General features: G+C 41.7%; 1 protein-coding gene across 1 annotated transcript in view; it reads right to left on the reverse strand.

Moving 5' to 3' along the window:
- Positions 1-12,686, reverse strand: part of LYPD1 (LY6/PLAUR domain containing 1) — a 36,276-nt gene extending 23,590 nt beyond the window's left edge. Inside the window, exons 1-2 of the mRNA XM_021009477.2 lie at positions 12,144-12,686; positions 10,455-10,589 (exon numbers count right to left, since the gene is read on the reverse strand). Coding sequence (XP_020865136.1) covers positions 10,455-10,589; positions 12,144-12,195 — 187 coding nt within the window. The 5' untranslated portion in view covers positions 12,196-12,686. The remainder of the gene's footprint in view (positions 1-10,454; positions 10,590-12,143) is intronic.
- Positions 12,687-13,552: the final 866 nt, after the last annotated feature.

Consider the following 13,552-nt stretch of genomic DNA (forward strand, 5'->3'; position numbering starts at 1 on the left):
CCTTTCCAATACACAATGACAGGACCGAGTGGAAAGTTGTTCAACCCTTCAAAGAAACTTAGCTAAGTCATCACTCTTTAGGCACAGCTCCCACCCTCTATCTTTCCCTCCAAAGAGTAGGGAAATGCTCTAAGGAAGCATATCCTGACTTTGATGTTGAGATTCCCCTATACTCCCTTCAGGAGGTGGGAAATGGCATCATTAGTCAACTTCTTAGCCTTTTCTTGTTGCAAGAGCTCTCTGAAGTTACCCTGAGACCCAAGTGGTTTGCTGGATTTTGCATAAGCAATAAAATATAGTGCATAAAACCCATTGGAAACTGTCATTTAATACACCTGCTTCAGTTGATGCTCTTTGTAGAAGTCTCGGTGGAGGGCACAGTAAACTACATTGGAAATTCATATTCATTACTTGAAAAATGTGTGCTAGGCTATGGCAATTTAAGCATTTTGTGTGAGGAGCCGCCCGCCTCTGGCACCATCTCCTTTCGTTCCACATCTCTCTCGAACAAGTCCAAGATATAGAAAAACATAAAAAGCTATTGTCCATGTCCAGTGAGAAATGAAATGCATTGGACCAAATATCACAACTTCCTTAAAATAATACAACACTTCATCACTTCTGCATCTGGATCCTTTTCATGGTTTGCAAAGTCATAAACCACTTGAAATCAACTGTTTGAGCCATCATTGCCTTATTGTATTTAAAAGCACTAAAAAAAAAGCAATTTATTACAAGCTCTCCATGGTTTCACCTTATCTAATGCACTTAATTCAGTTCATCTCCTGCTTGCTTTGTAGTGTTGGAGGCAATCGAAAGATTGGAAGCAATTTATTAATAAGAGAACATGCCCTACAGCTTTGGCATGTGAAAACAGTTTCTGATTTGTAATGCAGCTAAGGCCCAAGTTTACTCCATATAGAATGAATTAATGGCATATGCCATAATTCTTTTGTTCACTTGCAAGCTGATTCATCATGGATTTACATGAAGCAGTCAGGTTGCATATTTTGTCTTTTATCTGGGCCTTTAGAACAGGAAATACAGATGTTTTCCTAACAGCATTTTTCCTCCCTTGAAACAGAAACATGTATGTACATTCAGAGTAGAAGCTTCTCTAGGGCAGTGACTGGGTCCAAGTGTACAGCATGTAGCACAGAGCAAAGTCTCATTTCCCACCTCCAAAGAGGACAGTTATTTGTCTTCCTAGTGGCCAAGATAATGATTTGGCAGAGGAAAATCTAAAGGTAGATGTGGAAAGAGATTATTAAATCAGCTTTCATTAACCAAAATAAGTTATTTTAATGTCTCTTTCAAGCTACAACTTTTATTGTGGCAGGATAGAAGATTTTCGTTTCAGTCTCTGTCAGCTGAAGTGGCAAAAGCTCTTACAGGTTCTAGGTGTGGCCAGATGCCTTGAATGGGATCACCTACCTAAGAGCATTAGTCATCCTGAGGAAAGCAGCCATAACCCTAGAGACCCTCTGTATCTTAAGAGAGATAAATCAATTCAGTATAGCAAAAGTAGTTACCAGGAAATCATGCAATAAGGCTTTAGGAATCCCAAGGATGCCTGCTCTGATCCTAGAAGCTTTAGGGATTAACTCAGAAAATTTGATCAGTTTGGGGCTTAGAAGAGGACTGAGGCAGGAAGACTTAGGGTTGCTAAATATTGCCCCCTTCATTCCCTCCCCCTAACCTGGGGAAGAGTCTGCAGAACTTAAGAGTTCTCCCCAGAATCTTGCAGAAATGAAAGAAGTGCAATATCTCAGAACAGAACTCTCTCTGTAAAAATATATACATGTACATATATGTTACACACACACACACACACACACACACACACACACACACACACGGATTTCCTCAGACTGGGAACCAAAAATTAAATAAGAAGTAGTATCACAGAATCATAGACTAAGAGCTGGCAGCAACTTTAGAAATCGATTCCAATATTCTCATTTTACAAAGAAAGAAACTGAGGCTCCGAGATGTTAAGTCACATGGCCAGTGTCACCTTGTCAAATGTCTGGAGCTGGACTTGAATCTAGGTCTTCCTGACTTCCAGTCCAGTGCTCTAGGTCTATGTACTGTGTTGTTGTTCAGTCCTACAGTTGGGTCTGACTTGTGGGAAGTGAGGTGCTGGGACCGACTCAGGTCCGATAGAGAGTAATGCCCAAGACAAGATGTTTATTGTACCAGCAGGTGTAAATGCTCTAAGGCCAAGTTTAGACAAAACTGCTCAAAGTTGTCTGCACTTACTGAAGGGCCCATCAAGTTGCCAGCAAAGCCAAGTCACTACTATCCCTGTGTGGTGATTTATTCCTGAGGAAGGGGAGCCATAGACTGTACATCGAAGGTACCAGATCACCCCTTTAAGGCAACCAGTAAGGCCAGATCGTGTAGGTAGGTGTTTCTACCCCACTAACAAGTCAGCCTCAGTGACTATGCTGGCGGTCTGCTGTGGCATAGGCTGGCTGACAGCTGGCCAAAACCACGGGCTTTTCATACAATTTTAGAGGGGCATAACCAGGTGTAAGGGGAGGGGAAGGAGGTTTATCTGGGGTGTATACATAGGATGAGCTCAGGTGGTACCTTGGGGCCAACTAAGCTTATTTATAAGAATGTAGGTTTAGCCCATGCCTTGGGGGCCAGCTAAGCTTAACTATATGCCCACAAGGTGTAACCAGGGGGTATGACTATGACTATGCTAAACTTCTATGCTTTGTATTAAAAGGGAGTTACTTTGCTGGGGGGGGGCACATGCCCAGTGGTTACATTCACATATAATGTAGAGGCTTTAGGAATTTAATTAAGTTCTAGAAACAGCTGATTGGGCACTGTCCTCTGCTGTATCCATTGCTCTGCTCTATTTCCATAATCCAGCTTTTATAAATGTTTTCTTCCTTATGTATCATTGACAGCTCCTTTAGTGAGGTGGGGGTCACAAATTTCACAGACTCTTTCATGATCCCATTATGGGGGTTTCTTGGCAAAGATACTTGAGAGGTTGCCATTTGTTTCTCCAGTGGATTAAGGCAAACAGAGGTTAAACAATTTGCCCAGATATGTGGGATGTGAGGTGCTGGGAATGACTCAGGTCACAGTTACTAAGTGTTTGAGGCCAAATTTGAACTCAGGTCTTCTTGACTCCAGGCCCAGCACTCTATCCAGTGAGCACCTAGATTCCTCCTAAGCCATCTAGCTGCTTCCTTGTACTACCATAACGGAACTCCTCTAGGAGATGTCTGAAAATAGCCCAAGACGTGACTTCCAGGGATACCTCTTGGTTTTAAATTTTAAGACTGGTCTTTCTGGACTGGTTAGAACTGAAGCATCTCATTTCCTTAAGCTCTTACTGTGATTAGCTTAAGAAACAAACTCTACTCCTTTTACTATATAGGATTATAGGATTTACAACTGGATGAAATGTTGGAGACCGTCCCACTATGTTCTCACATGTATGAGTCAATTTCCTTAATTTACAGAAATATTTGCAATGTGCTTTACCTGTAGCACCCATCTCATGAACTCCTCTCAACAATCCTGTGAAGTAGATGCTATTGTTATTCCAATTTTTGCAGAAGAGGAGAGAGAGAAGCTAAGTGACTTGCCCAGATTCACATAGTTTATTAAGCATCTAAAGCAACATTTGGATTCAGATCTTCCAGACTCCTGGTTAGGCACTCTATCTGCTACATCACCTAGCTGTCTCAGGGACACCCAGACTCAGTATTCACTGATTTTGTTAAGGTGAAATAACAAAATTACTGCAGAAAAATGATTAGAATCTGAATCTTCTTTTTCCTTGCTGAATACAGGATATTACAAAGTTGTTCTTATGTTTGTTTGAAACTTAGGAAACTTTTTCGATCAAAAATAATATGTATTTTATACATTCATATATATATATATATATATAACCATAATTATGTATACTAGATTCCTAAGCTCATCCACAACAGGCTATTTAACCTATAATATAGCTAAACCTTCAGTGAGGTTGGGTTCTGGGAGTAGGACCAAGAAATGTAGGAAGGAAGAGAGTTGCTCACTGGTTTTGCGGGTACAGAGCTGACCTTGGAAACAATTCTGAAATGGAGCTTTTCTTCAATATCCTCTCACTTTTCTTTGTACACCTCTCTTCTATTCAATCTATCAGATGATCAGGTTCCCAATGCTATCTTGCTGACCTAACAACCCCCCTCCAAAGTATTCCATGTTTCAGAATTAATGACCTTCCTTCCATCCCATCAAAACTTTCATTTATTCAGTCCCTGTGAGCTCATTTAGGTATTAGCAAGAGAGGAAACCAAATGAACTAATTTACATTAAGGTAAATGACTAATGACTCTGAATACCTGCCCAGAGGTATTTCCATTTTTTAAAAGAGGATGTTTATTAATTCAAATGAATCCCTAATTGGTAGAATTTCAGGTTGAGAACATTAAAGTGAAAAAAACTGGAGGGAATTATTTTGGGGAAACAGCAGCTGTATAGGCTGACCCTGCCCTAAGGCTTACTCTCTGATGGCCAGAGTAGTACTATTACAGAGTAATACTCCAGAAAGTATTATTCCTTTCTTCCCCCCCACAGTTTCTTCACTTCTCCCATTTCTGACCTCACAGAGCCTCTAAAAGTTCGAAGTTTAACAACAGGGTATGTGAGTAATGGACAGCATTTTTTTAGACATATGGGCCATTTAGAAATTAAGGATTGCCTCTATATTCTCTTCACTAGAGAATTAAAAAGTAGTGAAGGCTTGAGATTGGGGTGGGGGAAAGGAGAGGGGGTGTTTGGCTGAAACATATCCGCCAAATGTAGGTATCACAGCCCAAATCATCATTAAACATTTCAGAAGGCATATAAAGAGAGAGGTTTTACAGATCTCAAGGTTTTTCCTTAAGACACATAAGGGAGGCAGATTTTGCTTCCAAAGTTAAAAGAGGATGGTGTGTTTTGTTTTCTTAACTTCATTTCATTTGCACTTGGGAAAGTGGCAGCTTTGAAGCCTCTCTGTTTAAATTCATTATGAAAACCACCAATGACTGCTGCTTTCATGAAATCTTTGTGGGAGGAATTAGCTTTAGGGGAGAATACGGATCAATCTTCAAACGTTTTGTCTATGGAAGCTGGAGGTCATTATTGGCTGCTTTTTTTCAGCTGCAAAGTTAACATAAGCAAATGCATAACTTATAGGGGAGTCCATGGGACTAAAGGTATTTCATATTCTACCTCCAGATTCTTCTCCCAAAGCCAGATATTTCCCCCATAAAGAAAGTGAAAGAATGCTCGTTTCCTTCTTGAGAGGCAAATTAGTAGGGAAAACTTCGAGCCCCACGGGGAAAACAAGATAAAGATGCTGACACTGTGTGGAATCTTAGTCTTCCACAATTAGTAATTGTATTGTGCAAGACAATAATATCTAATTAACAAGACTAGCATGAATATGGAAGGATATATGTCTTGGCATGTGAATTCCTGAGTTTTTTAAGGCCACATTAGTCTTCCTTACCGAGGTGAAGACACAGATCATTCCTTTGAATTTTGTCAGCTGGGTTAACTGGAATATATTCAGTAAGGGGGTGGGGAGAGAAAAGGAAGGGGATAGAGAGCTAGAGGCAAGGAAGAATGGAAAGAAAAAAGTAGTGGCAATGCAGGCTAGAGGAAAATAGGAAGACTAATAGATTTCAATAGAAATACCCTTCAAATTGCTCTGAGAAAAACTTTAAGAACAAATTTGCACATACAAGGAATCTATTAAGTAACTGGCATTCTGAGAACTGACATAAGAGGCAGATTGAAGTAGACTCCGCCACTCCCCATTTTGGAAATTAAAGTTTCTTACAGGTATTAGATAAATTGTCTTTGGCTAATTTAAAAAGAGAGAAAAGAATTTCAATTAAAAAGAGCCCATATTGTAAGAATCATTAGTGCCATTTTCCCCTGTAAAAGTCTAAAACACTTTTTTTTTCTTTAAGGAGAAATGAGGACCTATTATTGTAAGACTCAGAAAACTATAGAGGGCAAGGATTCAAAGAACAAGCTATAGTTATCTTCCTAGTTCTGAACAAACATTTACATGGGAAAGATGTTCTTACAGTTGCTTGTGCCTTATATAGTGTTTGAGAGAGCATTAAAAAAAAAATGGTCCCTCCATGGCTTAATGAGCACTAACAAATTATAATGGAAAATAGCCATTCCTTATACAGCTATAATGTAAACACATCAGAGCATGTAAATCAGTAACCCTTCTATTGCAAAAGTGACAAATAGATTAATGAATGTTGCAAAGGATGGGTAAAGAAATCGACTGGGCTACCGATTCTGACTATGGACTTTCTCCTCAATATACTATTACTTAACTTTATTAAATAAGGCTTAGGAAAACTGTAACATTTTGCTCACCAACAGAGCTATATTTTACTTAGGGTAGAAATTGGCTAGTCTATAAAAATTAAATTACACCCCTTTCACTGTATCTAGTCAAGAGGAAAAACTCTAATTACAAGATTACACTGTCAAGCAAATGCTAATTCACATTCTTTATATACCAGGTTAAAAATTCAAACTTGGGGAGTATAGTGTGAAATGAAAATCAATATTTGAAATACCTTGCAGTTTTCAATAAGTGTGAAATGACATGATCAAATGCATTAATAAGGAGATGTTAATTTACTGAATACACTATATGGGAGCATCAGTCATTTATTATGCAAAAATTTAAATACCAATTAGCAAAAACAATAAAAAATGATGAACCAAACCTTCCCTTTGTCTGATCTTGTGCCATATCACCATCAGACTCAGGAAATGAGTAAAGGAGGGAAAGATCAGGAGAAAAAATAACCCCAACACCTAATAAGAATGTCATTCTGGAGAACAGGTAAAGGTTAACTTTAATTTTAAACATACTTTCAAGTGAAAATGAAATGTCCCAGCTTCAAAATTCCTAAGAGCTGAGTTTGCAGACTTAATACAGAGAGGACTAACTGAAGGCCTCTACATATTGCATTAGTATTTTTTGAAAGGGAAATTTTTTCATTACTGCTTGATGTCAAACCTGCTTGGTTCATGACAGTCCTTCCACTTTCCCACTGTTTAGTCTACTTAGAATCTCAACCTATGAAAACTGCTGGGTACAAGCACAATTTTCAAATCCATTTGGGGTTGCTCATTTTCTTTTACACCACATCCTTCTTTATGCTAGACAAGTTGCATCTGCTACATGTAATCATAAGGACTAAAAAACCAGTCAGTTTAATAAATCCAGTGGCCTCCAGGTTGTAGATGCTAAAATTCTCTTAAGTTCTCACAACTTCATGGTACAACATGGAAGATTTAAACCAAGTTGCTGGTAAATGTTATTGACAATTCAGCGTAGTCCAGACTTGCTAGACTGAGTTCTAGTGCCTAATTGGCTATCTGGGTGACCTGGGGCAAGACACTCTGGGTCTCAGTTTCTATACCTGTATTAGAATGGAAGATCTCTAAGGAGCCTTCACATTCTATGGTTCTTAAAGCCATGTTATGTAATTTTCGTGTACTATTTATCAGTTTTTTGATAAATTTGATAAAAAGATCTTTTAAGATCTTGCTTCCTAACAGTGACCAAAAACCATGTGTGAGAAAGCAATAGGTGAAGTGGTGAATGGGTGTCTGGGGTTAGCCTGTAATTAATTTAGTGTGTGGAAATTTCCTGGTTAAGTTGAAATGTGTGGCATAGAAGTCAATGTGGCATTTTCATTGCCTTCATCATCATTTAATGCAGAAATACTACAACTATTCAAGTTTCAAACTTATGTTAGGGATGGTTCTAGAAAAGCTTAATTGTTGTATACACAAACCTACTTAGTCTTGGCTTCCCCACTAACTACTTGGACCTTTGGCTCCATGAATTTATTTGACTTTCTCTAGCTTCATGGCAGAAATGGATAACACCACAAACCTGTCACAGAATTTTCCAGTAGATCATATGGTTAAGAATCTTAGAAGGAAGGCTTTAGGTTTCACTTCTTTTCTCCCTCTCCCTCTCCTTCTCTCTCATCCCTTCCAGTTCTAACTCCCATGGTCCGCATCTATAAACCCAGGAAGAAATCCTATAGAACAACCTGGGTTAGAGGAAAAATTGCCCTGGCATGGAATAGTGGAAAGAATGCTCTATTTGAAGCCAAAGGCTCTGTTCTACTCCCAGGCCTTCCTCCTCCTTTCTGTGTGACATTAAACAAGTTGGTTCATCTCTCTGGCTCTCAGTTTCCTCATCTGTGAAATGAGGGCAATGGACTATATGACCTCTAAGTTCCCTTTCCAATCCTAAAGCTCTGATCTTGCTTTTACTGTTAGCAGAAAGTTGTATAATTTTCTTCTGGACCAGAGTTTCCATATCTTTAAAACAAAGTTATAACACTGGCCTTATTTTCCTTTTTAGGTGGTTATGAGAATGAAACAAAGAAGCACACTGAATATCACATATAAATTACTATCCTTGGATTCGTTTATGAGAATGCCAACCTCTCACTGAAAAGTGATATCCCTTCTGGTTATGTTTCTGTTAAGATTGATTTCCTCTTTTTTTTTTCTAATCTCTGACTCAACCAGATTCAAGGTAATAATACCTAAGGAAGCAATTCTAAAAGACTGAAGAGCTGCCTAAAGCCGTCTACTAGAGATCCCATTTTGGTAGACTCTAAACTACTGTTCTGACTGTTTGTAAGTACCAGTGAAGAATCAATAGCTAGTGACACCATCTAAAGTCACCAAAGCCTCCTTTGGTACAAGAATGGCAAAGTTATTTCTTAAATAAAATGCTCAAACAATGACTGGTTAAATACAAATGTCAAAGAAACACTTATCAAAATGACCTATTATGCTAGAAACTCATTCTCAGTGTAATTTTTAAAACATAGAACAAAATCTTGAAACTGAATACCATAAAATTCCACAACCTCCCCTCTTAAGACATGTTTCTTACCCCAGCAATTTTTTCTCAAGGTGTTTAGAAACTTTTTTTGGGGAAAGGGACCTGGATTCCAGCTGTCAAATAAAAATAAGAATCAAGTACTCAGGAAACTACATATGTACCTCATCATTGAAATTACAAGCCATTGCCCAGGAAATGGTTGGATTAGATGGCACAGTTGGATAAGAGATTCCTACAGAATTCCTTGGAAGCACTCCTCTCTCTCCCCATCCCCACCCCCAATATAGTTTCAAACTGACACCCTTTCATTTTCATTTGAAAGTCACATTTCATCTTCTGTCATTCAGTTCCCCTCAAATTTAGGGGTAATGTTTCCCAGAGAAGAAAATGCTATAAAGGGTTCAGTCTGGGGGATAGTAGCCAGTAGTTAGATATAATATTATAGATATAATCTATATATAGGTATATAGATATAAAAACAGTTCTAAAACACTTTACAACCTACAAAGCTATTTTCTTATTTTCACCAAAACTATTGTTTGTCAATGATCCTCCAAAAGATAATATTTCCTAAACTGAATTTGACTCACTTAGATTTCTTATAAAAGACTGGATTTGATGATATTCTTTCAAAGGGTCCAAATTTCAGCACACAGATTTCACCTTGGAATTCAAGTCAGTGTCAGGTGCTCAGCACGGAAACTCAGCCACTCAGGCCCTGGAAGCAATGTTTCTGTTAAGTTTTAGAGGATTTGAGGGGAATGGTTTCTAACCCAAGAGTGAATCTTTAACCACAAGACAGTTTGGAAAGATTTCAGTACTGGAGTCAAAGGCACCTCAGACAGGATCCTCCCTTCCCCCTTTACTTTAATAACTTACAAGACTCTTTGCAATCAATTTATCAACAGCAATCATGGTGGGGCTGAGAACTGCTTTCCTTTGAAAGATCTTGGCAATTTGTGACTGGAAATTGATGCATTAGTCCTAAAATTAAATAAAGATCCTACAGCCTTCTTCAAAGAAATATTGTGTGTTTCTATGACAAAATTCATTTTTCAAGCACTGACCTCTGGGGAACTTCAACTGGCTCTATATTTCAGCCTGACACGTCTTACATCCCACTGTCTAGTTGCCCATAGAAGAAACTGGGTTACTCATATATTTCCCTGACTTGTGATCATCCTTTAGCATGGGGTGGCCACCTAAATAAATGTCAAGATGAAAGAGCCACTAATTTAAATGAATTCTCTCTCTCAAGTCTCCAGAGGAAAAACCCTGGTAATTAACTCTAATGAGATTAAAGTAACTTCCAACTATTCATTTTCCCAGTCTTTCAAAACAAAATCTGTGACAACCACAAAGAGCTTCTGTGAAGTTTGGATTTAGTCAAAGGGCTGCACTTGAGGACCTAAAGGGCCACATGTAGCCTCGAGGCCTCAGGTTCCCCACGCCAGAGCTAGTTAAATCAAAGTCAGTCCCTCTTATGGTAATTTAAGAACTTCCTTTGGGGAGCAGAGAGTTTTTGGAGTCTTACCAGAACTTTGTTCCATTACTTCTTTCTGACAAGTGTCTTGGACATTGACTGTACAGTTCACAATGAATTCAGGGGAGGAACAATCATCGAGCTGGAATTCTTCACACTGATAACACTGGATCTGGAGGGCAAAACCTGGAGGAACAGACAATCACTATCTGTGAAATACCGCAACGTGTCTTGTCACACCCCGAAGGGACTGAACCCAAATAAACAAAAAGTAATTCTCTCCTCCCCTAGAGCAAAGTAAAGGATCTAATTCCAAAGAACCAGAGTACCGCAAAGGGATAATACTTGAGCCTTCCATCTTTCTGGCCTACCCCCCCCCCCCCCCCCCGCCACCCTCACCTCAGCATTTCAGTTCCCTTATTCCTTTCTTAAAGATAGTTCAAAGGCCATCCATGGGAGAAAGGAGGTTTTGTGGCCCTGCTAGCGTAGGACGTGAGAAGAGCAGTAAGTCTCCACTCAGCACCAATTCATTTAACGGCTAATTGGTTACACAGGACTTAATGATTCTTTTAGCCTTATGTACAATTAATGTGCAGAACGACTCTTAAAACATATATGTATATATACACATACACATATGCATGTATACATATATTTTTAAAGGTCATACTCAGAATTTCACACCACCACACCCCCAGGAACTGGCAAATAGACGTTTGGTATCATGCAGCGATCTTGCAGCGCCCCCGTCGGTCCCCCAAGCCCGGCTGCCTTTCAGACCCCGCGGTTCCACAAAAGGGATTGGCTCCCTATATTGTCCATTACTAACATATCTAGTTGATGTATTCCTCGGCATCGTAACGTGTTGCAGCGCGATAGGGATAAGCTTACACCCAGGACTAGAGTGGGGAGGGGGGCGGCCGGATGCATCAGGACAGCCTAGCCCTCTCCTCCTGGTGCCTCTACCATACCACCCTTCGGGTAAGGGCATATTTGCTGATGAGGTCAGCAGTCCAAGAGACCAGGATCAAAGGAGTTTTTCTACCGCTCCTCCATTGCAGAGGTTTGGGGGATCATTGAGGGATTGGAAACGAAGTCAATCAGGAAAAGAGAGAAACGGTGTCGTATTGCGATCGCCAAGACCTACCTAATCTGGTCGAGTCTGGAAGCTGCTACTTCGCTGCCCTAGGGGAAATGAGCCCTGGAGCCTACTATGGTATGTTTCCTCGCCCTCCCCGCATTCCCCACAGGTAAGCCCTCTTCCCCTAAATACAATAACCAGACCAGGAGCCAAAGGGGCAGGGTGTCTCGGGTGCTTTGCTCACCTGTCGGCTACGCTACTCCTACAGGCTGTTGAATGAAGAATAACTTTGCGATGGTTTGTGGATCTTGGAGGGGGGAGCTTTTTCCTCCCACCATTGCAGATGAGACAATTTTCTTACTCCCTCTACATCCCCGAATCCTACACCCCAGATGCTCAGTAAATTCAACCCCAAATAAATACAGAGGAGCCCAACGGACTTCATTTCTTCTTTTTTTTTCCCTCCTTCTCTTCATTCTTCTCCCTCAGTGAGGGAGTTGGAGACTTTCCCAGTCTAGCACCTCTGGACTACTGACGCGGTTGCAAAACTCCCCCTCTCAAGCCGAAGCACTGAACGCAATCAGATAAGCAGGTGGGTGCCACTGGCAAAAGAGGGGGAGAGTCGTGAGAGAGACAGCGTGTGTTTCTGTGTGTCTTACCTGGAAGCAAAAACAATCCCCAAAAAGTAGTAACGATACCGAGGAACCACATCCTCCCGGAGCCGGCAGACTGGGAGCGGAAGGTGCATCAGAGACGGCACCGGTTGTGGCGGCTCCTGCTGCTTTTGCTGTGGCCCTCGTTGCAGCCGCTTGTGCTACCGCCGCCGCCACGGAGAGAAGCCCCAGGTGCAGCCAGCAGCGCCCACATCGCCCGGCTCAGGGCTCGGGGCTCGGCGCTCCCGGGCTCCAAGCTTCGTGTTCTGAGCTCTGCGCGCTCTGCTCTCTTTGGCTGTCTCCGCGGAGTGCCGCGCCTCAGGAGTTTGCAGCTGATAGTGAAGGAAAGTACCCAGAAAGCCAGAGCACCCAAAAAAAAAAAAGTCTCGCCTCTTCTTCCCACCTCCCACTACAAGCACCACGTGACGGCAGCAGAGTTGGGGTGGGAGCGCGGGGAGGGCTGGTGCCATCCAGCCCCAGCGCTATCCCACCCCTTTTCTTTTCTTTTCTTTCCTTCCTTCCTTCCTTCCTTCCTTCCTTCCTTCCTTCCTTCCTTCCTTCCTTCCTTCCTTCCTTCCTTCCTTCCTTCCTTCCTTCCTTCCTTCCTTCCTCCTCCTCCTTCTCCTCCCTTCTCGGAAAGGGAGGGGAAGGGGCGGTGAAAGTTTTTCAAGATAAAAAGCAAGGGACTTGAAAAGGGATTGTATGAGTAGATAGAATAGATGCTGCAGGTGAAGCTCCGATCCGTCAATCCTAGACAGTGAAGCAGGTGGAGAAGACAGGGAGGTCGCGGGTATGGAAAGGCGCGCGCAAGCCTGTGTGTGTGTGTGTGTGTGTGTGTTCGTGTGTGTTCGTGTGTTCTTACGTCCGTATCTGTAGACCATTTCGCAGTCCACTCCTTCATTCTCCCCGTGCCTGCCGGGCCAGCCCTTCCAAAGAGTCCCAGCCTGCCTTCACAAAGGAAGAGGCACATCCTGGGGAGATTCATGGTTAGTTCTCGGAACAGACGGAGAACGGACCTCAGAAGAAAGAAGACCACGGACAGGTTTTGAAAAGGAAGGGAGAGGTTTCTACTCTATCAAAGTTGCCCACCCCCACGTGAAGCTGTCTTGGCGTTACTCTTTGCCGATCGGCCTTCACGATCCTCTCTTCCCACCCCCTTCAGTCCCTCCTCTTCCTTTAGTCCTCTCTTCTGGCAGAACTCGGCTCTCGAGGCTTGGCCGCGGATCTGCATGTAGCCAGGCTATCCCCTGCCACGAAGCACTGGCTTCTGTCCTCCCTTCTTTGAGCCCCTCACGCGCTGTGCTCAGTCTGGCTACCCTCGTCTCTTGGCTTAGGAGGCTGTAGTTCACGGACCCGAAATGCCTACTGCTACCAATTAGATAGAAATCTGCTGGGGCAGGAGTGACGTAGAGTTG

The sequence above is a fragment of the Phascolarctos cinereus genome, unplaced genomic scaffold, assembly GCF_003287225.1.
Source record: "Phascolarctos cinereus isolate Bilbo 61053 unplaced genomic scaffold, phaCin_HiC Scaffold_726;HRSCAF=1367, whole genome shotgun sequence".
Lineage (NCBI taxonomy): Eukaryota > Metazoa > Chordata > Mammalia > Diprotodontia > Phascolarctidae > Phascolarctos > Phascolarctos cinereus.